The sequence below is a fragment of the Pholcus phalangioides genome, unplaced genomic scaffold (assembly GCF_987345545.1).
Source record: "Pholcus phalangioides strain wild (caught in Gottingen) unplaced genomic scaffold, Ppha-v1.0 ptg000015l_1, whole genome shotgun sequence".
In the NCBI taxonomy this organism is placed as follows: Eukaryota; Metazoa; Arthropoda; class Arachnida; order Araneae; family Pholcidae; genus Pholcus; species Pholcus phalangioides.
In genome coordinates, this window is record NW_028301608.1 from 63,247,411 (window position 1) to 63,274,238 (window position 26,828).

Below are 26,828 nucleotides of genomic sequence, written 5' to 3' on the forward strand. Positions count from 1 at the left end.
AAAAAAGAAATGGCTCCCTAGTTGGAGCGAGCAAGAACACGACCGTCCCCTTCAGAATCTGGGGCGCGAGTGTGTTGATGTGTTGATGATGTGTAGGTTTATACATAAAAGGCCAGTATTACACTATAAAAGTTTTGTCAAAGTGCTTGTATAAAACTTGAAAAATACGACCAATAAACTGATCGATTGCATTTGCTCGAATGTAATCGATCAGCTTATTCGTTGTATTTTTCCAGTTTTATACAAGCACTTTTACAAAACGTTTATATTGTAATGCCGACATAAATCAGGTTTAATTTTTTGTAGCAATTTTTTTGGAATTTTAATTACGATCGATGATTATGCCTACTTCGGACAATGTTTCTGATGGCAATTGATGATGTCCCGTTTTGTACAGATTATTATTTAAGATGCCAGTTTATACCGAATTTTATTTTTCTCAATGAAATATGATCATCAGGTCATATTTGAATATTTTTTTCGTGAAATACATTTTTGTTTACTGTGATTTGCAGTAGCCCTTTATTTCCACACCATTCAGCAATTTTAGCAGTAATTAGCAAATTACACTTGAAGCAATGAATTGCGACTTTCGACTAAATGTAGTGATATCTCGTGTTCATGATTGCAATTTTGTTGCATTCCCCCTCGATGATGTGGGGAACCTCTGTACAAAGGTATAATTTTATTTGAAGCCGTATTGTAATTATTAACGTCTATTTCAAAGGGTGAATAATTTTATCGAGTGTCCATGCTGACCACTTATGCCATCGTCGCGGACCAGAGGTTGAGAAATACTGCTATATTGTATTCGTAGCTATACCCCCCCCCCCCACCCCCCCGTCATTTCATGGGAAGGGGATATCACCCACTCATGGAGAAACTGGTCAAAAATGCCCACAAAAATAAGAATATAAAAACATAGAATGAATCTGCGGAAAAATTCCTGAATAAAAAAATGCAGTCGATCCCGCTTATAACATTCCAACTTACAATTTTCTACCGCTTCGTACGACTTATTTTCGTGGTATCAAAATTAAGTAATTCTCGTGAAGATTTTTCCTGTTTAAAGCGTTTCTTCACTTACAACGTTTTCTCATGACAATTTTTTGAAAAACGTTATAAGCGGGATCACTGTAAAAACAAATTCTGAATGATTTGACGACTTGTAAAATGGAGTAAAATTCAAGTTATGAGGGAAATTTCAATAGAAAAAAACAAATATGTGAGATATTGCAGGGGTGAAATGGGATATTGTGTAAAACTGTAATTTTAAAAATTGTGAGTGAAATATAAGTATAATTATGCATGAAACTTGAAGACGACAGAAATTTCAATGAAAATTATATGTGGAATTGTGACTAAAAAAGTTATGAGTATGAAATTATAATACAAATTATATATATGCATGTGAAATTTCAATTAAAAAAAACCACGATTAAAATTTCAATTAAAAATCACGATTAAAATTTCAATTAAAAATCACGATTAAAATTTCAATTAAAAATCACGATTAAAATTTCAATTAAAAATTATGCAAGGGCCGCTGGGTTGCACAACCGTACGACCACAGGAGGCGCCGCTCTAAGAGGACGCCAAATCAGAGGTGAGAGAGCGAAAAAATATTTATATTGATCAAGAGAAAAATTAGGGAAAACGATTTCTGTCAGCTCTCTAAGAGGGGCAATAAATCCGAGGTGAAGAGCAGGGCCGTTTTGAGAGCATCTTGGTCAGTGGCGTCGGAGCCGGGGGTGCTGTGGGTGCTCGAGCACCCACGGAAGTTTGTAGAACGGGTTCGAGCACCCACAGAATTGATTCAAAAATCGAAATTTCCTGCATGAATCTCAAGACGGGCACCCACAGGTTCGAAACACTTCCGACGCCCCTGATCTTGGTACTCCCACCTCCAATGCAGAGCAGTAACTAGATACCTTTTGAGCCGGGACAAGCTTACATTTCTGTGCCTCCGTGTAATGTGGAAGGAGCAGTTAAAAGGTGGATTCGGCTTCCCCACTAATCTAGCACCCGGGTACCGCACCCGCCTACTCCCCCTCCCTTTTGTTGCGGCCCTTCTCCATCTGACTAAAAATTTAGGCCTACCTCTTGCCTACGCCTACTATTAAAAAATGTAACATCTAATTTTCATGAGACTTCCTCTGAGGGACCTCACGAACACCCCCCCCCCCCTCGGGGACGTCCCGGGTAGGCCCGTGCGTAAGACTGCACTGGTGAATAGGCAAATAATAATAAGGAAAAAGATTTCGTGTCCCCTCCAAAAGGCGCACCATATCCAAGGTGAAAGAGGGAATATTTAAAAAAAAACAAAAAAGAAGAAAATGATCTCTGTCCACTCTAGGAGGGGCGCCGAAATCGTGAAGAAAGAGCAAAAAAAAGTTTATTGACTGCAAAAAAAATTAGCGAAAATTCTTTCTGTCCACTTAGGAGGGGCACAAAATCCGAGATGCAAGGGTGCAATTTTAAAGAACGACGCAAAAAATTTGGGGAAATAATTTCTGTCCGCTGTAAGGGGAGGGGGGGGGGGAGACAAAACCGAGGTGGAAGAATGGAAAAAAAATTAAAGAACCACAAAAAATGAAGGAAAACGATTTCTGTCTGTTCTTAGGAAAGGCATCAAATCCGAAGTGAAAAAGTCGAAAAAAATTAGGGAAATGATTTTTTGAGGGGCGAAAAATCCGTGATGAGAGATAGAGCAAAATAAAGAAAATCTTATTATTCAAAGAAAAGTTAGGGAAAATGGATTCACTCCTCTCTAGGAGAAAGTCCACATCTCTCCGAGGTGAGAAGGCGAGAAAAAGAATTTTAAATTACCAAAGAAAGAGAAATTTAAAGAAAATTATTTCTATCCTTTCGAGGAGGGGCGCCAAATTATCCTTTCGAGGAGGGGCGCCAAATCCGAGGTGGAAGAGCTAAAAAAAATTAATATCGATCAAAAGGAAGAAAAATTGGGTAAAATGATTTCTATCAGCTCAAGAAGGGTAACAAATCCGAGGTGAACAGCAGGGCCGTATTGACAGCAATCCTGGGACCCCCCCCCCCCCAATCCAGGGACGCAATTAGAACTTTTTGAGCCGGGTCAAGCTTGCATTTCTGCGCCCCCGTGTAATGTAGAAGGAGCAGTTAAAAGGGTGCATCCGACTCCCTCACTAGTCCAGCGCCCGGGCACCAGACCCACCTACTCCCCTAGTTGCGGCCCGGCTCTATCGGGCTAAAAATTCCACAAAACTTTTGAAAATTTTATTATCTCATTCTCACGAGGCCTCTACATCTGAGATCCTCCGGGGATCGCCTCATAAGACTGCACTGGTTAACAATTGAAATAACAATAATAATAAGGAAAATAATTCCGTCCCCTCTCCAACAGGTGCACCCAGTCACTACCTCCTATATACAGTACTGTATATAGGAGGTAGTGACCCAGTCCGAGGTGAAAGAGCAAAAAAAGAAAAACGTAAAAAAATAAAAATATATGTAACAAGCAAAAGGGGAGGGGGAGAAAGAGTGGCCAACGCGTTCTTACTTCTTAGAGGGGAAGGTGTGGGACATGGGAAGAAACCAGTTCTAACAATCACAGAAGGCCTTTTAACAAGACACAGCTCATTTGAATTTCCACGGTTCATTTGTAGCCAATAGGAGCAGGCAACACAAGCGAAAAAAGAAGCGATTCACGGCTCATTTTCGACCAATTACAGGAGGCGTTTTAACGGGCAACGGTTCACTTTCATTTGTGCGGCTCACGGCTCTTCACGGTTCATTTGCAGCCAATAGGAGCAGGCAACACAAACGAAAAAAGAAGCGATTCACGGGTCATTTCTGACCAATTACAAGAAGCGTTTCAACGGGAAACGGTTCACTTTCATTTCTGCGGCTCTCGGCTTGTCACGGTTCGTTTGTAGCCAACAGGAGTCGGCAATATGAGCCGTCAGCCGCCACGGTTCTTTTCACAACGTTTTCAAAAGCCTGCTTGTTCTTGGTAGTTTCTTGTATGCGATGGAAGTGTAAGAGCTGCGGTTCTTTTTTTAAGAACCGCGGCTCACTCACTCTTTGAAAAGAGCCGCTCTTCTAGACGGTTCATGAGCGGATCGCCCATCACTACTGCTACTGCTTTTGTTAATAGACTGCTGCTGCTGTTGTGAATTACTCCGGTATCCTCCGTCGTTGTGGAAATTTCCGGGTTGTTTTTTGTACTGTTGTGTTTATTTTCGATTATTAGAGCGAAATATGGCTTCTTCTCTATTCAAAGCTGTTAAAATTGGATCGTCGGGGTTGTTTGGGCGGTTTATTAAACATAAGAGTGAGTTTCGTTGTGTTTTTTTGTTTGTTCTCAATTGTGATGTGCATTCAAACAATTTCATCATCCCGGTTATTATTGTGGGTGGAAAAAAAAAAAAACGAAGCGCAGCAATTTTCGTATCTTTTTTTAATTCGCTAAATCGTATATTTCATCCATTTCCTTTTTGCAAAAATTCCTTTATTTGACGTCGCAACGATTTGGGTGGAGGGAGAGAGAAAAATTTGCATTTCAATAACTTTCTTTCCCCCCCCCCCCTCAACGTACGTAATACGTACTTACAGTGCACGTTGTTATCTTGAAATAATTACAATAGAACCTCTCGATTATTCGTGCTAATGATGGGGGGGGGGGGGGTGGTTAGGTGATCATGGATAACCGAAAAAAAAAAAAACCCAGGGTTAAACCTCTGGGGAATGAAAAAATTAAAAGAAAATTGTAGAAAAGGGTATATTCATGTATTTTTCCCTGTTTAAAATGAGTATCCAGTGAAAATTTTTCATGTTAAATGTGCAAAAAATGTAATTTTCAAAAAAATCGCTTATTTACGCAGTTACATTGCCACACTCTTAATATACTGGGCTTCACTGATGGCTGAGATACTTTGTGCTATAATCGCTATAACCTGGGGGGGGGCGAGGGTATTTGAACCCCCTTCCAACAATTCATGTGATATACATACAATGCAAAGCACTATTCGTTTGATCATTTTTGTCGCACCACTGTCATTTTCTGCACACGAAGGCTAATTAGATCGTGACCTACAATTTAGTGCCAATTCCGAATGGCAGGCATGTTTTTTATACTCGTCGAGAAGTTGGTGCGCTAACCACACGATGGGGGAATTACTGCAATAGTAATTTTTTCTGTGGTCATGTCGCTGTTTCTGTTGTACCCTATGTCAGGAAAGTTTTCTGACAAGGACGAACCGGGTATCAAACTCGCGACACCTCTAAACATTCTTTGGTACTTTAGACGAGTATCTTATCGACCTGGGCTACTGCACTCACCACTCGTAACAGCTTTAGTATAATCCTGAGATTTCCTTGATTACTGCTCAATGATAAGTCGCCAAGCACCTTCGGTATTTTCTGCATGTCAGTGGTCAGTGCCTCTGAGTAGAACCTCAATTGTCCAGGCTTTTGGTGGAGGTGTTGATCTGATCATGGGTAACAGAAAAGAATGGTTAATCCTTTTCCTGTTGGTCATTCTGCATAGTTCTTAAATATGCAATGAGAATGACATAAATAGGGAATAGTGTGCTCCAGGTCACGTAATCTGTGGTCAAGTGTAAAAAAACAATATTTCTACCTCTATGTGTAAGAAGAATTGCCCTCTACGCATGAGAAGCTTTCCCTTGCAATGCCTGTAATTTGCCATGAATCTTCAAATGCTGATTGCCCCAGGGCAATGTCCAGTGCATGTGGGGGAGGGACTGCCATTTCAGGGCATTGACCACCTCGATGAATGGGGAGTGGTACCTATCAAAACATTCAAGTTCTGTCTCGCCATTCTCAAACCGGAGAAAACTGTTCTCAATGTGCACTCTGACTCTATTATTCACAATAGTAATTTTTACATTCTAGATTGAGATAAATTTAAAAAATTAACAAAAGCTTCCATTGACTTCAGTCCTGAGAAAATCATTCTTGAAGCTGTATGTAAAAAAAAAAGAATGTAACAAAACAACGAGGCTCAAATGAACAATTTGTAAAGAAATACAAGCAATACAGAATTTTAGTGTACGTTCATTGAAGAACATAAGTTTTTTTAACCTTCTTATATTGAAGGTGATCATAAGAAGGTTTGGTTTTATTTTTTTGCTCTGAACTTATTTCTGATTTTAAAATAATTTCTATAACTTTTTTAAAGGTTTGCAAAATCTTCATAACAAAACTTTTAATAACTCTCGCCATCATTGCGAGTATATTCTCGAACCAGAAGTAAATTTCTTTTTTAAATTGTTTTGTTTCAAATGTTTCAGGTAATTAAAACTGAATTATATTTCATTATATAAAGAATATTGGGGGTTTTTATCCCCATTATTTAAAAAAAAAATTTGCCTCTCGTCTCTAACCCTGTATATAAGATTTTAACATTCTAATTTTGTTCGTTCTGAGTATTAAACTTTCTGTAATTATACAGAACTTCCTGAAGAATGGGACGACACTATTAAAGAACCTGTTTTAGATGGCATCACTTTTTATGTAAAGTACCTTGGTAGTACTCTCATAGAAGAACCAAATGACCAGCAGGCAACGGCTGATGCTATAAAACCTGTGATTACTATGGTAAATTTTAGCATGCATTTTTAAAGATTCATTTCATTGTTATATATACTCTAGCATAACATAATCGAGCAGGTTGATTGTTTATGTGTGTTAGGGGGAAAAAAAAATTCTCCCTCATATACATACATATGTAATATTCATGGAGTGTACCCTCTAAAGCAGAACATTTTGCATTGCTCTGCAACGGCCGACTGGAAATGTTCTGCTGTAAGAACTCTCATAATTTCTATTCTTAAAATTGTTCCAGATTGTTCTGCAGTAGCACTGATTGTTGTGCAACGTATGTCACAGATTTTGGCATATTCTGCTTTGGGGAGTGCACATGCGTATACGCGAAATAAAATTTATACTAATTTTAACAGTTTGATAAAAGTAATTTATTTCTTTCTCTTATTTATTGTGTTGTGACTTCTTTCAGCAAAAACCAACAGTAATCACTCATCATGGATGGTCCCATGGATGCAGGTCCCACCTGCCTTGATTCCCTAACAACCCCTTCATTGCAGATGCAGGTGGGAACTCTGCGTCAAAATTAACATCTTGCGCGATTGTGCTCCAATATTTATCTGCTCCCGTATTTTTCTGCACCAAATAGCGAATTTTGCTTCAGTATGCCCGGAATTATCGGAAGCACGCCAAAACATTTTTGTTACTGCTTGCTTTTCTTTCAATCCTAGCACAACTCGGGTCTATCACCATTTATGGGCGATTTACTACCTAATGAGTTGTGTGCCGGAGGTGTAACTGTGTTTACCTAACAGTCTGAGTGCATATGTAGTGTTGTTTGATTTTTCAGTGCTGCCATCTATATTTCAGAAAGGAAGTGAGTGATGTGTTATGATTAAATTACATTTGTGCTGTTTGTAGGTCTGTTGCTCTCTGTGGCGAGACTTTTTAACTGGGAGATTGGCTTACATTCGTGCCGTGAAGTTGGGAACCACAGAAAACCAACTTAAGCCGACCACCACTATGATTATCATGGGGTTCGAACCTGGGCACTTGCGATGTGAGTCTGTCACTATGACCACTCGACCACCATATCGGCATGTTACTGCTGGCTGCAAAACGATTCAGAGAAGAGCGTGTTTTATTCCACTGTACTAAACTATCAGCGACTCGTCTGGCTTTCCATCGCGAAACCCTGATAATATCCGTGATTGTGCAACTCAAGATGGTTTGCAATGGTCTTTTCAGCTTTAAAGCACAAATGTGAGTCAGTTTTCATTTTCAAAAAAAAGAAAAAATCACCACTGAAAGCAGCAGAAATTACTGTAGTCAATCGTCATTACATCAAATTCCAATGTTTCATGGAAAAAAAATTCATTCCGGTAGTAAAAAAGCAAGTCCGCCGAATTATGAATGCTAATTTAGAAACTTTGCCAAATAACGAGTGTCAGATTGCCAATATTGCCAAATAATCAGTGCAGAATCGCCAAACATTGTGTTGATTCTCACATACAAATAAAAAAAGCATGCTTCCATCAAATTGCATCTAAATATAAGATATCCATCTGCTCAGAATCCTATATTTTGCCGCTACAAAACTGCTCTGAATCCTATATTTTGCCGCTACAAAACTGCTCTGAATCCTGAATCTCCAAAACTGCTTCGAAATGAACTTTCTATGTCACTTCCCATCCCTGCAGATGTGAATGATTGCCATGCAACATGTTCTATGTGAAAACAAAATCACTTGATAGTTTCCTTATTTAAGGACTTACAAATATGTTTTCTAAAAGGTATTGGAAGAAAGTTTCATTTAATTTGGGAAAAATTTTCTTTCTGGGATCCATAGCCTTTATAAAAGGTTTTCCATTTGGGCCCAGTGGCGTATGCAGGATCGATTAAAGAGGGGTCACAAAAGATTTGGGGTGGGTTTCACAATGGTTTTCTTCCACATAAATTAGTTATTAACCTTCAAAAACATTTAAATTAACAAAAATTGAAGTGGTGGCAACAAAACATATAGCAAAACTTACACTGCTCAAAACAATTAGGGGAGCAAACAAAAAAGAAAACCATGCGAGACAGCCACGTATTGGCATACAATGGATAGTACACGCATATCAATGCGCAATACAGAAAAAAGGCGTAAAAAAATTTGGAATTAAGCTTTAATTCTTTGAAAATATGGGAAAAACCATGAAAAGATGATTTAGGGCATCAATTTGGTTACATGTAAACGATAAAAAAAAGTACTGTTTAGACATGATGCATGAGTTTTAATAGGGCGTGTGGTCTCCTCGAACAGCTAAGACTGCTGCACACCTGTTTGCCATGGATGCGATGAGGTTATCGATCAGACTTTGGGGAATACTGTTCCACTCCTCAAGAACTGCAATCTGCAAGTCTCGGACAGTAACAGGCGGCCTTGGTCGTCCAGCAATGCGTCGTCCAAGGATTCAGGTCAGGAGAGCACGCTGGCCATTCCATACGCTGTATTGTTTCAGCTTCAAGCATGTTCTCCACCAGACGAGCTCTATGCGGTCGGGCATTATCATCCTGGAAAACAAAGGAATCTCCAATGGCTCCAGCGTAAGGGATGACATGAGGTCGCAGTATCTCGTCTGCATACCTTCGGGCCGTCAAAGTGCCATTCCGAATGATGATATGCAGGTCCGTACGTCCGCCTATGCTGACTCCACCCCATACCATCCAACCAGCTCGTCTGTATTGTGACCTCTCACGAACGAATGTGGGGTTATTTCGAGTGCCCCTGTCCCTCCATACCAGAACACGTCGGGTGTCACACTCCAGACTGAACCGGGACTCGTCTGTAAACAGCACTTGGCTCCAATCATGTTGCTCCCAATCTCGATGTTCAGCAGCCCATCTTCTTCGGGTCGCACGGTGGCGTGGGGTCAGTGGAATACAGACCATTGGCCTACGTGCATAGAGCCCTCCCTCATGAAGCCGATTACGTACTGTTTGGCTGGACACCCTTCGTCCTGTTGCCAAGAGCAACCGTCTTTGCAGCTGCGTAGCATTCTCTGTTCTGTTTCAACAGGCTGTTAACCGTATATACCGGTCATCAGTTGCTGTAGTGGTGCGTGGCCGACCTTGCCCTGGTCGACGTCTAACATTTCCTGTTTCTTGGAATCGATTCCACAGCCTTGCAACAACACTTCTGGCGACTCCAACAGCGTCCCCGACACTATGTTGTGTTTGCCCGGATTCCAGTCTGCCTATAACACGCCATGCCATGGATTCCGGTAAATCACGTTGTTGAGACATCCTCAAGTCACCTTGTCTCAAAAAAAAATACTGCGCAATCGAATTTCACAGTTACGGCAGTAAAACAGACGTTTCTGCAACATCCCGATTTCTGCCCTTATCTCCTTTTTCTGGTTTTTGACGTCATGAACTTTGATTTGCATATGAAGTTTTCTTCTTCCGTTTCCTGCTAGGCTTTAAATTATGGATGATTCATTTTATGTTACTTATCGGTATACATCTTCACATAATTTTGTTAAAACCATGTGCTCCCCTAATTGTTTTAAGCAGTGTATTTGGAACATTACTGCATCTGTGACATTGACTTAGCTCCATTTTTGACTAAAGGGTTGTACATAAACATAACGCATGCATTTCTCTTTCAATTAAAAAAACAATCTGGTTGCAATTAGAGATAAAATCAGTGGTGCCATTTCTCAACTTTTAGATGGCAAAAAAATAGAAGTATGATTTCTAGTATCATTTCACACATATATAGCTTAATTATGTAAATTTTGACAGTTATTCAAAATTAAATACCATATGACAAAAAAACTAGACATGATGGCCATTTTTTAAGACCAGATCTGGAATCGGCATCCAAAAAAGTAATTAAGAATGGCTAAATTTTTCCATGTTAGGAAAACCTTGTAGGCTAGTGTTTAGTGTTATTCAGGACTTTTTTCTTAGGAGTAAACATGCTTGGCTCTCCTAAGAAATTTGGCTGTCGCCTAAATTTTTTTCAATTTGTCTAGCCTTATCTGTATTCCTATATGTATATCAGGGCTTAACAAATTATAAAAAAAACTAAGGTGCCAGTCAAATTTTGTAAGAGCCAAGAATATTTTCAATAACCACACACACTGACCATTTTTTTTCGGGGCTTTATCATATTTGTGTTGGTAGACTGGCTTATATGAAATCCAAATTTGCTCTGTTTTCCTCACACTGAAATTTAGTAATGTCATACAGAACATTTTAGATAGGTACCAATATCCATTTTTTAGTCGCGTTGGATTTGTCAAGCCCTGATGTATTTCATTTATTATGTCCACTTATATATATAAATGTGTTTATAGGAATTTTATTATCATGGTTTTTTTTTTACTTCAATTTTATTAATTAACAAGAAATGGCTATTTGGAGGAGCTACTGCCATATTTCAATAGAAATACTCCATTAAAATTAAGATTTGTGTTTGATACTGATTCTCTAATGAAATTTCTTGATTTTGAATTTTTCAGGCCAAATCAAGTGGAAAGAAATTGATGAGGGTGGCGCTCACGGTCAATCCAAAGGGTATTCTAACTACTGATTTAAGCACTGGGGAGAAACATCTGGACTTCTCAATATACAGGTGTGTGTAGGCTTAATAAAAAATTTTGAAACAGTATATTTCTCATAGTGCTATTTCAAATTCTTTTTATACATTATAAAAGTGACAAAAACATTCAGGACAAAACAAGGATTCAGAGGGGCAGAGCTAATGACGGAATTTTTCTAACAAGGGGGGGGGGAGGGGTCAAAAATGGCTAAAAATTTGCTTACGTAATACTTGAACGGCCCCTTACGAAGTTTTCTGCTACAAATTGGCGTGACAATTGGCTACAAAATACGTGATTCAGCTACAAATTGTCTTCCTTAGCCGAGATATCACTGCATTTGCAACGTATGAGTTTGAGTGACATCCATCTTCCACAAAAGTCAACTGGAAAATAAAGGAGCATTTTTTTGTTTTTTACGCAGCCGTTATGAGAGCAGCTGTTGTTCGACTATTCCCGCAGCCTAGGGGTTAAACAAAAGTTCTGAGAATGAGCTAATATGAAGATGAATGGCATCATGTCTAAAAAAATTGATAATATGGGATAATTGTACTTTTTTTTTTAATTGTTAGGAACGCGTTCCACGAGTGGATCCAAGTATTTCAAAAATCGCTTTGCCGAAGAAGATGCCGATGTGATCAAGATATTAAAGAAAGCTGGTGCAATCATCATCGCAACCTCAAACACACCCGAGTTTTGTTTGTGGCTCGATACATGGAATAAATTGTATGGGAGTACCAAAAATCCGTACGACACAACCAAGACTTCTGGAGGAAGTAGTGGTGAGTGTATGCGTGTTCAATATTCACTCGCTAAATATCTCAAATGAATTTTGATTATCATTTTTTTTTTGAAGATACAACATGTGAATCACATCACTTTTCACTCACTCTTTTTTCTGCTTCATTATTTTTATTACATTACGATGCACATTTTTTTTTTGTGAATTGGCGCATTATTTTCAATTAATCCCTTAACGATCAAGAACAAAATATCTCATCCCAATTCAAGTGGAAGAAAAAATTCATTCCAGCTCTCCCTGTTTTCTCATCATCGTGAAGCTTTATTATAACCCTGTGAACGGAAGTTGTTTCTTCCCTCTCGTTCACCTCAGCATCCCCCTCACCCATTTTATCATTTTACTGTGTAAATAATTATTCTTCCCGCTTGACGGTTTTTTTTTTTTCTCAAAAATTACGAAAGAGAAATATACTGCACTCATCTTTTTTTTTTTTTCTTTTCTCTTTCTAACATGTGAACAAGGAAATCAATTTTTGAGATTTATCGCCGATACTTCAATGATACAGATGGTCCAACTTCGTTGAACAATGTGCATATAGCAAGTGTTGTGTGAATAGTGACAAACAACATGTTAAAATTTTGTTCATTTTCATTTCAATTTTTGAATATATTCATGTTATTATAGGAATTTTATTTATTCATGTCAATTACTTGAATAAATTCATATTATTTCGAACTGGTTTGCGTCAGTTCCAGTCGATGTTAGATAATATAAATGGATCACATATTCAACATTTGGGAGTGATAAAGCTCGTGTATATTGATGTAAATTTATTGAAGCAATAATGATATCTTAATGTAATAACATAGGGAGCATTAAATTCCTGCTCGCGTGATGTTAATGGTGCTGCCCAAGGTATAATGTAAGCCGTAATAGTAGTAGTAATCTTTTGTTCTGTTATTATAATTGTAATGCAATGTAAATTGTTTTGTAAGGTGAATTGTTGCGCCCCTCGGGGGCCAATGGTGCTCCCGTGGGTAAAATGTATATATATAAGTATTTATGTATGTGGTTGTTTTCTTTCTTTTTTTTTAAGTTGAGAAAATAAATGCTCCCTCTGGGGAAACCCAGTATGGCGAATCACATTCGCTGGGTCGGAGTAAGTAAGGGGCCGTTCAAGTATTACGTAAGCAAATTTGTAGTCATTTTAGACCCCCTCCCCCCTCTTGTCAGCAAAATTTCGTCATCAGCTCTGCCCCTCTGAATCCTAACTCATATTTTCATAAAGGGTGGTCGATGACGTAAGCATTATCCAAACCCCCTCCCCCCTTGTCATCAAAAGTCAGCAAATCTGAACCCCCCCCCCCCCCCATCGATGATGACGTAATACTTGAATGACCCCTAAGTAACTCATTTGACGAATACATATTGCAAAAAGGTCATTTGTAAAAAGTAAGGATTATTTCTTTCTTTCCAGGAGGTGAAGCTGCTTTTATAGGTTCTGCGTGTTCCGTTCTAGGCATGGGTTCTGACATGGGAGGAAGCCTTAGAGTACCAGCTGCTTTCTGTGGTGTATTCACGCATAAATCAACCAAAGGTATGAAACTTGACTTTCGCGATGTTTATTCGTTAGGTAGCGTAATTGTATCAAGTGTATGAATGCAGTTACCCTACTTTCAGATATGATTTCTAACAGAGGCCACTTCCCTGAATTCATCGAGGGGGGCTTTGCTACATTCGGGCCCATGTGTCGTTATGCTGAAGATTTGCTGACTTCGATGAAATTATTGTCTGGACATAACAGAGCAATCATGAAACTGGACGATCCAGTAAGCTTAAATTATCAGATCGAACGTGCGCTGAAACGCTTAACTAGTTGATCATGTTTTATCAGACAATATAGCGTACATAGAGTGCAAAAATGATTTCAAATTGCATAGTGTTTCAATTTATGTAACCAACAGAATTCTATTCCCCATGATCTTCTTTTATTTGTGAAAGAAAATCTGAGTTTAATTGTCGCTTTAAAATTTTAAAATATTTACATTCCCAAGTTTCCGAGTTACGATGATTTATCGGTTGTCCTTAAACTTTTTTCCACTAACCTATGATTTCATATTCGCGTGAAAAATTTATATAGTTTGTAGGCCTACATATGTAACAATATGATTTAGTGAAAAAGATTAACCTTGATCTATGTATCTTAACATATTTTTTTTATCTTATTGTCACACCCCAAATTGTAATAGGCCCGAGGAACGTTTAGGACATCGTTCAAATATTACGTTACCATAATTTTGATCATTTTAACTGAACGTTTTAATAATGAAACTATGCTGCTTGACAAATGCTAAGGAACAGTGTTATTTTTCGTTATACCTAATGATAGACATCCTTCAAAGAAATGAAACTTGGCCATGTTAATAGACATCCTGGAGTATCTTTATAATGCAAAATGAAGCAGATATTGCGCGCCACATGGCAAAAAAAGTTAAGCAAAAGAAGAAAAAAGTGTTCGTTCTGCTGGAAATAAGGACAGATACGAGTTCCTCAGTATGAAGTGTGAAGTGTGACCTCCGCGAACACCGATGCACATTTGGTATCTTATGCATGCTGTTCACTAGATTGTGGGGGGGGGGGGATAACTACACCTCAAGAGGATAGATATGTCAGTCTAGTGACGAAAAGAGAAACAGAAATTCCACTTTTAACCAGATAGCCCCAGCTAACGCTACTGGCACTAGCGTATATGCGAAAATCATTCTTTGGCAAATGAATAATGTTGGCTTAAATGCACGGAAACCTGTAAAATGCATTCTGCCACGAGCACATCATCGTCGAGAAAGATTACGTTGGTGTAATGAGCATATTCGTTGGGATCAGCAACAGTGGTCCAGAGTCATGTTCTCTGACGAATCGCGCTTCTGCATCAATAGTAATTCTGGTTTTACTAGTAGGAAACTCGTTACCATCACCGGAATGTCAAGGAAATTGGTCGCTATTTCCGAAGAGTAATGGTGTGGGTGGGTATCATGCACAATGACAGAACTCCGCTTCATATCTTCAGTGAAGGTATCGTAAAATCTCTGCGGTACTGAACCGAGATTCTCCTCGGTCGCATGTCCATCTTTTCCGCAGTGCAAAACCAAACTTTCGGTTCGTGGATGGTAATACCCGCTCGCATGAGATAGATAAAGTGGATGTAATAACACTAGAATGTGAAGATATGGAGCGGATGCCATGACTCGCATATTCGCCGAATCCCATAGAGCACACCTGGGATGCACGCGGCAGACATATTGCTCAAAGACATAACCCTTCCCAAACCATACAGAAATACAAAATCGCCTTGAAGGACGAATCAGACAAAATCTCTCAAGCTCTCTCAACAATCTAGTGAACAGCATGCACAACAGATGCCAAATGTGCATCGATGTCAGAGGAGGGGTCGCACCTCATACTCTGAAGAGCTCATATCTGTCCTTATTTCCAGAAGAACGAACATTTTTCATAACTGAAACAAAAAAGGCTTTCGTGGCCATCGAGTAAATTAGAATTAAATTTAAGAGTTTTCTGGTTTTTTGGCCGACGTGAAATACAGTTTTTGTCTTCCGACGTTTTGTTTGCACGAGTGGCGAACATTTTCAAGAATTGCGTCAATTTTTCATAACTGTTTACAATTGCTGTAAAGATCTTTTGTTTTCTTTTGCTTATCTTTTTTTGCCCTGTGTCGATGTCTGTTCCATTTTGCATAATAAAGATGCTTCAGGATGTTTTTATTAAACACGTGCCAAGTTTCATTTCTTTAAAGGATGTCAGTCATTAGATATGACGAAAAATAACTGTTCCTGAGCAATTTTCAAGCACTGTGTAGTTTTTTTTTAATTTTTATTTTTTTTACACATTCAAATAGAAATGAAATAGAAACTTTTTCCGTGAATCTGTTGCTTCAATTTTATTTTATGGAGGTGAAAGAAATGACATATATTATTCTCCGTTCCAATAACAGGTTGACTTGTCTAACGTCAAAGTGTTTTACATGGAAGACAATTCCGATAACATGTTCTCACTACCGGTGGAATCGGATATTTTGCGAAGATTGCGAGAGGTATTTGCATTTTTGTCTTCTTTTTTTTTCAACTTTGCCTCAATGTTCTTTGACACATAATATTTGAACCCATAGTTCTATAGTTCACTTTTTTATCAAAACCAGTTCAGTAATCCATATTTATACGAATAATAAGTAATAGCATCTGAAGGATAACATCTCCCTCAACAGAGAAGTTCCTAAGCCACTTTCCCAAAAATTTCCAAATTTTCAATAAGTTCAAAAGTTACTTGATAATTAAATATATATTTTGAGGTGAAATGAGTAAACGTATTTCTTTGTTATGATATGGTATATTACGAAACAACAAAATATAATTGGACTATATTTTCATGATTTTAACAAATACGGCCATTTTATATGCTTAGAAATACAGATAAAAAGGCCACAACAGGCAAATTGCCCAATGGGGTGGCTGAAAAAATTATGCCCATGAAAAATATGGATGTCAAATATTACCAAAGTATCCAATATAAAAGCATACATCAACAAAAAAAATAAAAAAATAAAATAAGTAATACACTACCCATAAAAAAAAATTACGGTTGTCTTAATTCTAAGTATGGATTTATTCTATATGTCTATCGTACTTCTTTTTAAACGTATCAATTGTGTTACAATATACAACCCCCGAAGGTAAGATAATCCATTTATTGACAACCCTATTAGAGAAAAACCCCCTGCGACACCATAACTTGGAATCGTCCCTTACTAAACGATACTGGTGTCCCCTTGTCGAAGCAGTTGATTGACCGTGTATTTCATGGTCCATCCTATCAATTCTGTTGAAAAAAATTTTGAACACTTCGATCATATAACCCTCGACACCTGCGTTTTTCCAACGCAAATATATTCAAGAAATCACGTCTTCCTTCATTGCTCAAGCCTTGTGTGCCAACAAGAACACGCATAGCTCTTATCTGCACCCCCTCAACTAAGTCTAAGCATACCTTCCCTGTAGGTATGGTCTCCAAAATCTTACGGCACACTCCAGTGCAGGAGTCTCCGAAAAGCGGAAGAATGACTTTAGGAGAACGCGAAGAGACCTTTTTAAGAACATTCCATTCGATTTTCTGACTACCGCTGAACAATGTTCAGAAAAACAAATTCCCTTGACGGATCATGCTGATTCCTTGGGAATACGTAATTATCACGTCGTCAGTGAGAATTCCCGAATCGGATCCTAGTTGCATCCGGGATAGCGATACTATTCAACTCGTAAGTGAAACGAGGGTTATTGGAACCAAACTGAGTGACCATGCAGTTGTCAACGCTAAACTTCATGCTCCATTCATTTGCTTATATTCCAATTCTGTTCAAGTAGGTCTGAAGCAACTCCCTATCGCTTTGATTCCCCCATTAGCTTCACGTCATCTGCGAATTTTATAAAAATCCAATCAATACCCTGGTCGAGTTTACCGATAAAAAGTGAAAAAAATACGAGGCCAAGGGCACTTTCTTGATTGACTTCTCTTTTGACATCTGAAAATTCCCCATTCACCGTTGTGACCCATCGCTTAACCACAATTCTATCCAATTCAACAAGTTGCTCCCAATCCCAATTTCATGTAAACGCTGCAAGATACGTCTACCATGGTGAACACGATCGAATGCCCTCTGGAAATCAAGATAAACTACGACGACGTTTTTGCCATTGCCCAAAGCCTTAGTCCCGTGATCATAGAAGCAAAGGAGGTTGATTAAAAATTTCTTCCCTTACCTGAATCCATGGTGGTTATCCGGCAGTACATTATTCTTGTCTATCCACTTCTCCAAATGCCTTTTTTGATAATAATTTCTAAAATTTCCGGGAGCTCGCCAAACTCACTGAACGATAATTGAACGCGGTTTCTCTATTACCCTTTTTAAATATCGGAACAACATTAGCAATCTTCCAATCAAACCCCTTGGACGATAACCTCAGCAACACTACTTCTATAAATCTGTATTCTATGAATGCCCTTCTCTTTTCAATTCAACGAATACGCACGTTATACGTTATCCGTGAACCAGAGAGGGTGCGATGAACAACCTCGCTTTTTTTACATGACTGCTTACAAGGTCATGACTTCATGCAAAACAGAGGAGAATTTTTTTCTGAATACTTGAAGCTAACCAGGTGGAGTCTTTTACAGTTAACTACTGATTTTACACAGACATCTACTATTACATGTACTTAACCGTACCTGCAATTCGTAAATATTCTTCTGAGGAATTTCTATGAATTGGTCAATGCGACGTGTGTGTGTGTGTGTGTGGGTGGGTGGGTGGCTCTAATGTAGTATTTCCCCACCTTTTTTATGCCATGACCCCTTATACGGAAGGTCAAAGCTCTGCACAGCCCCAGTAGCAAATGTCTATGTCGAGCCACCCCACAAAATCCAAAATGCATTGTTTTCTATGATTTGTACATCATAAATTGAAGTGATAAATTACAATTTCACAGCATTTATTGCTAAATGCGTCATCCATGCAATGGTAGTAAATGAAAATGATAGTGCGCGCGCGCGCCGAATCCCTTACAAAGTACTCACAGACCCCCAAAAATCCGCGGGCCACAGGTTGAAAAACACTGCTCAAACGTGTCTATGTTGTCCGAATTATGATTGTTTTGCATTGAACTGGTGCTGCGACCTGTCTTCCATATTTTGAAGCGAAAATGGCAGATCCTTGAGAATTTTCAGTTCTGTTATGTAAGTATTTTGTTGAAAGTCTGACTGTTCTCTGCGGTACCAACAAAACCACACTGCGGATATCTTAAAACCCACAGTCTTCGTTTAAAACCTCTTCAATTCATTTACGGATCTTTAAATTTTAAAGGGAAAAAAATCTTTTCTTCATAAAAATAGAAAAGATTTTAGCGTTATAAATTACATAAGAATGCGAAATCAAAATCATTAAAATTTCATACCGCCTGGTAGTCTAGTGGTTAGGGAGCTAGCTTCTGACGGTGCAGGTCTGGGTTCGAGTATGGATGTCTACTAACAAGTTCTCTGGACAGATCGTAAAGATCTTTTGGGAATTCGTGGTGATCACGTTATTATTATTCTCTGGACACTATTAACAGTCAAACCAAAAGATACCCAGGCCACATCGCCATATGGCAATATACTTGAATGGACTCCCTCCCCCCAAGTACCATTTCAGACGAGTTTCTGGGAACAGTCTGGGCCATAGTCACTAGGACAGCCTGCCTATCAATTCAAGTGCGTAATTTCGAAAATCTTAAGCATCTCTATCTCGTTATCATGAGGCCCCTTTGCACTTGAGGCACCCAGGCCGGCCCGTGCCATCACCACCTATAGAAGAAGGTCTGAAGGCCTCCGCGCGAAGCTCGTGACGTCACTGAAGGAGGTCTTCTCGCCTATAGCCACTAGGATATACTAAAAAACAGGGTAAACATTGCTCATGCGTCGCCCTGCGATATCCAATGATTATACGTGAGATGGCCTTCTCCAGTGATATCACCAGCTTCATACGAAGGTTTTCTTCCATACGTGGTGTAGGCCGTGCCCGGACGGGCACCTTGCGTTAAGACAGCACTGGCAACAGTATGATCGAAAGTAGTTTAGTGACTATAACTTAAAATATAACAGATTTTTTTTTTTAAAGCGACGAGATGCAAGTGAAGAAAAATTCCAGGTTTTGACAAAATATTTCAGCAAAATAAATTGCTTTAAGCTGACAGCATTAATTTCTTAATCTATTCCTATATTTGTTTACATCTGGCATCATAGGTGCGTAAAATGAATGAAATATGTTTTTGTAGCATAAATCAATATTACATAAGGTGCGTAGCTAACAGCTGACACTACATTTTACCGGCGAACCGTTGATCCTATAGGCATACTTCCAATTAGAAAATAGTATCCAAATAAATTGTAGAACTCGGATATGTCATCCATGTTGCAAGGGGTTCCATAGTTATTAAAATGAAAAAATTGCATTTATATACAGTCTCCGTATGCCCCAAAAACCCAATTAAAAAGTTGTTTCCGTCTCTTCTAAGGCCAACAAAAAAAAAATTCCACGTTTCTAAGTGCAACGTAAGCTGAGATTTGTGAATTTAAAAAAATGGAGAAAACAGCAAAATTAACGGAAAACGCTTTTTTCCTCGAATTCGAATACCTCAGTGAATATTGCACTTGGAAACGTGAATTTTTTTTTTCTTTTTTTTGGCATCAAGAGAGACGGGGAAACAACTTTCTAATTGGGTCTTGGGGCACACGGGGATGGTATATAAAGGTTGTTTTTTTTTCATTTTAATAACTATATAACCTCTTGCAAGATGAGTGACATATCTGAGTACCACACGTTAGTTACGTACTTTTTTCTGATTGGAATTGTCTCCAGGATCAACGGTTCGCTAGTAGAATGCCATGCGCCCTGTTACTTATGCATCCTTGTATAGTTATATGAAAATATTCGATTAATCAGTCGATTAATGTATTAAAATTTTTTGATTAACTAGTTAAAAATTATAATCCACATCCAGCCCTAACTTTTCTTACAATTCAATTTATAGGCTGCTTTTGAATTGGGACAGAGACTCAATGCCAAAACAGAATTAGTGCAAATGAAGTCCATGAGATATGCTTTGCTCTCGTCACTATTAAAGTTTCATTCTTGCTCAAGAAAGCCTATAAAAGAAAAGCTTCTGGGCGAAGGAAACAACGTCAGTATTGTCGGAGAAATTCTCAAGCGTCTCGTCGGGAACTCCACGTTTACCTCATATGTCTTGGTATGGTTTTGTTTAGAGTTCATTACCAACAAGATCAACGTGGCCGATCAAGTGCAGAGAAATTTGAAGGCGATAGAAGAAGATATTGGTTCGATATTGGACGAAAACTCTGTGTTGCTGATGCCAACATATCCTTTGAAGTCCTTTTATTGCGGAGAGTCGATTGTTTTATTCCTCTCAGGGGGTTATGCCATGATCTTCAATGTCCTCTGTCTTCCCGTCACTCAGTGCCCGCTCGGTCTTGACGAGAACGGAATAATGCCCGTGGGAATCCAAATCGTGGCTTCCAAAGGCAACGACCGCTTAGCGATACAGTGTGCTATAGAACTGGAGAAGATCTTTGGGGGTTGGAGGCCTCCGAGTCACAGAAGTGACTAAAAATTCATGTCAATATATTATTCAAAATCATGAATTACTCTAAAAGGAAAACGCTCATTGATATTCTTTATTGTTTATATATGCTGTCCCAGGTTGTTTGCGCTTTAGAAACATATTTCCAATAACAAGAAGTTTCCAAATGACGTGCAGTTACTTACAATATCATAAATTTCCCATGGCGTCGTATACAAAAAAAAGTTTAAAAAAATTAACCTTTTATGTATAGCCCTGTGATCTAAAATTTCCAATTGGTGAAATATAGATCCTGCTTTGAGAAATCAAGTTGACAGAAGTTTCATATCTTGATCATTATGTTTAGGGATCCATTACTGTACTCTACTAAATTTACCATTTTACCTGTACACAAATAGAATGAACTTTTACAACTTTGAATTTAGTTTACGTTGTGCAATTTGTGGACCAGACCCTTAACCAATGGCGACAAATGCTGAAAACCTCAGTCAAAAATTAGGCGGGGAACAAAGTTCTTGCCAGAAATGATAGGTGGCGCCAGACGAGCAGCAGATAGTAGTGTTTACGGTCCAATTTGCATATTCCCGATCGTTTTGGAAACGTTGAAGTGTGTTCTAGAGTACGCAAAATTTCGTTTGTTGTTTGCAACTTGTAGGTGTAATACGGGACGTGTAAAATGTCCGTTGAATAAAACTTGAAATTCGTCACATTATGTGGTTCCACTGGATATCCAAACTTGATGCTTCCAGGACTGCAACCACGATAAATTTCGTTTCAATCTGTGCTCATAAAGGAGTGAGTTCGCAGAATTGCGACTAGGAAGGAAAAAAATGCATAGGGGTGGAGGAGGAGGAGGATACAGGAAATGGCCGGAGAGGTTCTGAAATGTGGGGTGTGATGATGACGAAAAGAAAGGGAGAAACGGGCCAATCAGCAGATGAGCAAATCGACAGATCGGGGTGAAAGCAAACAGGATTGTTCAAGTCGCACACCTCGTTGAGTGGCCTCTTTTTTCTGTTATGCCTCGCTTCTCGAGTATGTGTGTGGTGTAGAACAAAACATTACAATGGTTTTCGTCGATAGTCTCTGTTATGCACTCCCGTACCTCTTTGTCGCCGCACTATATGCATGGTCTTAGGAGAGTCCACCGAAAGTGCCAGAACAGTCGGACACTGGTTATGCTATTAGCATTCTTCTCAACAATCCATCTGGAAATTGTACGGTGTCAGGATCAAAAAGGTTACCAGACGCACGCTGACACACAAGAAGATCTCACAGTATGTCTGGTGGGATCACCTACTACTTCTTAGATACTGTATCTCTAGGAGGATCACCGCGGAATAGTCTTCTATGACTTTCTTCCCAGTAGAAGAGCAAACAATACCGAAGTGCATTGTGGTTATTTGGACCATGTTCATGAAGCGGAAAAGGGCATCGCTCGTGAGCCGAAAGGACCTTCTTTACCGCCAAGTTAACGCTAAAGTCGCACACCGCGAAAGATTCAGGAATTGAGTTGGGAGCTGCTAGACCACCCTCCATATTATCTCGATCTTGCTCCCACTTTAACTTCCACCCATTCCTGTCTCTCTCTCTACAGCAGGGGGTTCCAAGGTTTTAGTTTGCGCGGAACACTCCACAGAACTCTTGCTGATACTGTTCTACGGAATCCTAGACGGTTACGGGACAGCTCTAAGGGACTCAAACAAAAAAATTAACATATCTCCAACATATAAACGTCGTGAGACAGATTAGTTTTACCCTACTATTGACCAGAGTTCTCTGGATCGATACGGTGAAGTGAAGAGGGTTGGCACCTCCCCATGAAATTGGCATCCACTGGCTCTCGACTCGGAAATTATTTCCGTTTCGCCCTGTCAGATCTGTACTGAGTAGGATTGCGGCGTCCGATTTACTATGTAACCTGAACACCTTTAGGGGTGGGGCAGGGGTGTTTTCATGAGATATCTCCAATATATTTATAGTAATACTCAAGATATTTGCTGTGAAAAACATTTAAAAACCAATGGAAATAAAACTTTTACATCGTGGAACACCAGATGGAAATCTATGCTCTACAGAATCACTTGAAGAAGAGCAAATTGAACACTTCTGAAGAGGCCAAAAAAAATGAAGTCATCAGTTTTCAAAAAATTGACACATCGATGATTGGATTTCGTAGATAATGATGGGGATTATTTCTGAGAAGATATTTCTTGCTTTTTTTTCTTTTCTGTATCCTGTTTTTTTTCAAACAATAAATTTCTGAGAAGAACTTGGCTCCCCCACCTAATATACTGTTGCATTTAAAAAGATGCAAATTTTTTTTGTAAATGTCTTCTCAGAGCCACATTTACATTTCATTAATTGGAAGTTTTAGCTCACAGGCTTTACATTAAAAGTTCATTTTTTTTGTCTACGATCTTTTTGGAAAATTTAAGACGTTTTGAGTAACCGCACATCATTTTAAAACCTGTAATTGAAGCATGTTGTTAAGGTCAACGGTTGCAGAGATATCGGCTGTGCAAACAATTTGGGACAGCCTGTATTTGATTTCATAAATCTCTTGCTGTTCAAACATTGAGTATATTTCAATCACGTCCCTCCCCCTCCATGCTGAGACGTGGTTAACAAACACGGTGGCCCGACATTCATACCGAGACGCAACTTCAATAAGTAGGATACAATAAATTTTGTTGATACCAAACTCTCTTTCGTTGTTCTTCAAAATTACAAACAACAGAACTTGTGAATTCGAAGATCAGGAGAGGAATGCAAAAAAACAAAAAGTTCGAATCACATTCAATTCAAAAACTTGTAACTTAATTACTAACATTCACATCAGATTGAGCTTAGCTACGACGAGAGAAGCTAAGTGAGAGCAGACTCGTCATCCATCTTTGAAGAATAAGGTCTGCATCTCCAAGAGAAAAAGATCTCAAAATCTTTGGGGAAAAAACAGGATTGGTAACAGCGATTGACTATACAAACTGCATAGCTAACACCTGGCACCGCAAATTACTGGTGAAACGTTGATCCTAGAGGCGTAATTTCAATTATAGAAAAGTATCCAGATAACGTGTGGATGTCAGATACGTCTTTTATGTCGCAAGAGAGGTTTTGTGTAGTTATCAAAATAGAAAAATTAACTTTTTTTATAGGGACACCCTGTGCTCCAAATATATAGAACTTTTACAATGTTTTGTCACTATACTGCATATTACAGCTATATCACAATTTACAGTTATATTTACCAATATCAGGCACTAATATTGGTAAATTTCGACAAAAAAAAAATGCATAATATACATTTATATATATATATATATTTTTTCCCCCCTACCACCTCAAAGATTTTCCCATCTCTTCTGAATCACCCTGTATATAGTGCAATTTTTTTTCTCAATCTTTCCAAAACATGAATGAATGAACGCCAGAACTTTGCCACTGGACTTATCCCGTTGCCGAGATCTCTTCCAGCCCAGTTTCGTGGCAGAGTCTGGAACATCTTTCCAAAACAGGATTTTTTTCCCGCTTTGAGCTAAAATCTTTTCATTTTATTCATAAATTGTAAGGAGTTAGTGGAACTGTCTGATGTGAATTACGAATTACGATACTTTTCAAAATGTATCATTCCATCTGTAGGGTACACAGAATATTCTTAAAATAGGGGGGGGGGGGCTCACATATTCTTCTTCTTCCCAAGGAGGGATTGGGGTTTACGTTTCTTATTCTAAAAATAAATAATAATCTGGTATTTGGTTTGAAGGAGCCCCTCCTTTGTGAAAGCCTTCTCTTCGAGGAACTGTGAATGTAATGAATCGCAAAAAAACTGACTATGAAAGGGAATTTTTTCTACTTGAGTAGGTAATGAGTTCTCTCATAAAACTTTATAAATGCAGCCAGTAAGTTTATCGGTTACATTCGAGGAAATGTAACCCATAGGGCTTAATCAGTGCCGTAACTAGGCAGGTGCAACAAGTGCACCCGCACAGGGCCCACTTGGAAGGGGGGGGGCCCAGAATAGATCAGAATTGGCCTAAATGCAAATTCTTGCACAGGGCACAGGAATGGCTAGTTACGGCACTGAGCTTAATGGTTGCATTTTTTAATTTTCATAAAAAAACTTGTAGGAAACGTTTATGTTGTAATCCTGGCCTTATATATATACACATACCTTCACTATGGGGCCGGCATTGGGATCCGGAAATTTCTCCTCCGACATTTCTCTCAGGATGTCAAGTCCCTGACATTTCTCCCCAGTACGTTTCATCAGCGATACATTTCTCCCGGACCTATTTTGACGGACCGTATGAGTAACCATTTCTGTAATCAAGTTAGTAACCGTATGAGTGATCAGGTTAGTGACTGTATGAGTGATCAAGTTAGTGACCGTATACCACACTATTTGGTCTTTTATCTGGTCACATACTACTTCCCAAACACCAACTTTGGCCATATTGCTATATTGCAATTTACTGCTATTAATGAGAGGGGTTGGAAACGAAGGCGCTGTCTATCGGTGGTCGCCTCAAGCTCGTTAGGGAAAATATCTTATCTATATCCCCTCTCGTGTTCAAACCTGGGACCGTTACAACAACCTTCACGGTGGTAGACGAGCATCTGACCACCACGCCACCCACTCACTCGTTCACTCATATGGTCACTCGTCCGCTCACTTGGTCACACATACGGTCACTCATATGGTCACTCGTCCGCTCACTTGGTCACACATACGGTCACTCATATGGTCACACACTTGGTCACTCATACGGCCACTTACTCAAACGGTCAATCACCCACCCAGTTGATCAGTCTTACTGTCATTCATTCACTCATACAGTCGCTCGCACACTCACTTGGTGACTCACACAATCAGGGCAGGCGACATGGACAGGGCAAAATGCCCGAGGTGAAATTTCCCATAGCGAAATGTCGGAGGCGAAATTCCCGTAAACCCCAGCATTACACTCTAAAAGTTTTAGAAAACTTCCTTTATGTAAAACTTGACATATACAACCAATGAGCTTACCGATTGCATTCGGTCGAATTTAAACGATAAGCTTATTAGTTGCATTTTGCAAGTTTTATAAAAGAACTTTTGCAAAACTTTTGTAGTGTAAACCCTTCTTAAAGAAAGAAATTGTAAAAGAAGCTCTACCCATTCATAGATCATAGTGGCTATTACGGCCGATCAGGTTCTTGTAAACTGAGTACGGAAATTCGTGTCACAAAAAATAAGGGAGCCTTGTGACCTCCAACATAGTGCGGCGCAGAGTTTCTCAACTTGTGCTCCGCGGAATCTTGGGGGGGGGGGTCCACGAGTACTGTGTAAGGAGTCCGTGGAATCATTTTCATTTACTACCATTGCATGAAGACAAATTTTCTGCTGTGAATTTGCAATTTATTCCAGTGTTTTTTATATGAAAATTTATTTAAAAAAATACATTTTTGAAAGTTGGTTTTCTGTGGTTCCCAACTTCAAGGCGCAAATGCGAGCCGATCTCCCCGTTAAAAACTCTCGCCACAGAGAGGAACAGTCCTACAACGATAAATCATTCAATCATAACACTTCACTCATAGTTAGAAAAACTGGTGGCAGATGGCAGCACTACACATAACAAGCATTACAGAGAAACAAAAACTTCACGTCAGGTTTCACTACACGTACATTCCCGAATGTACCGATTCGTTGGGGGTTCCGCGGGGGAGGAGGGGTAGGGGGTTGCATGTGTGGTGTAGCAGTAGTAGGTA

The 26,828-nt window shown here is 39.0% G+C and overlaps 1 protein-coding gene across 1 annotated transcript; it reads left to right on the top strand.

The window, feature by feature from the left end:
* Positions 1-5,369: 5,369 nt before the first annotated feature.
* LOC149076467 (fatty-acid amide hydrolase 2-like) lies at positions 5,370-24,008 on the top strand. Its single transcript, XM_089242245.1, has 9 exons — positions 5,370-5,478; positions 6,455-6,600; positions 8,120-8,248; positions 11,058-11,112; positions 11,708-11,917; positions 13,355-13,474; positions 13,558-13,706; positions 15,887-15,985; positions 20,511-24,008. The coding sequence occupies exons 1-9, from the start codon at positions 5,370-5,372 to the stop codon at positions 21,102-21,104; spliced, it is 1,611 nt and encodes a 536-aa protein (XP_089098371.1). The 3' UTR covers positions 21,105-24,008.
* The last annotated feature ends 2,820 nt before the right edge of the window (positions 24,009-26,828 follow it).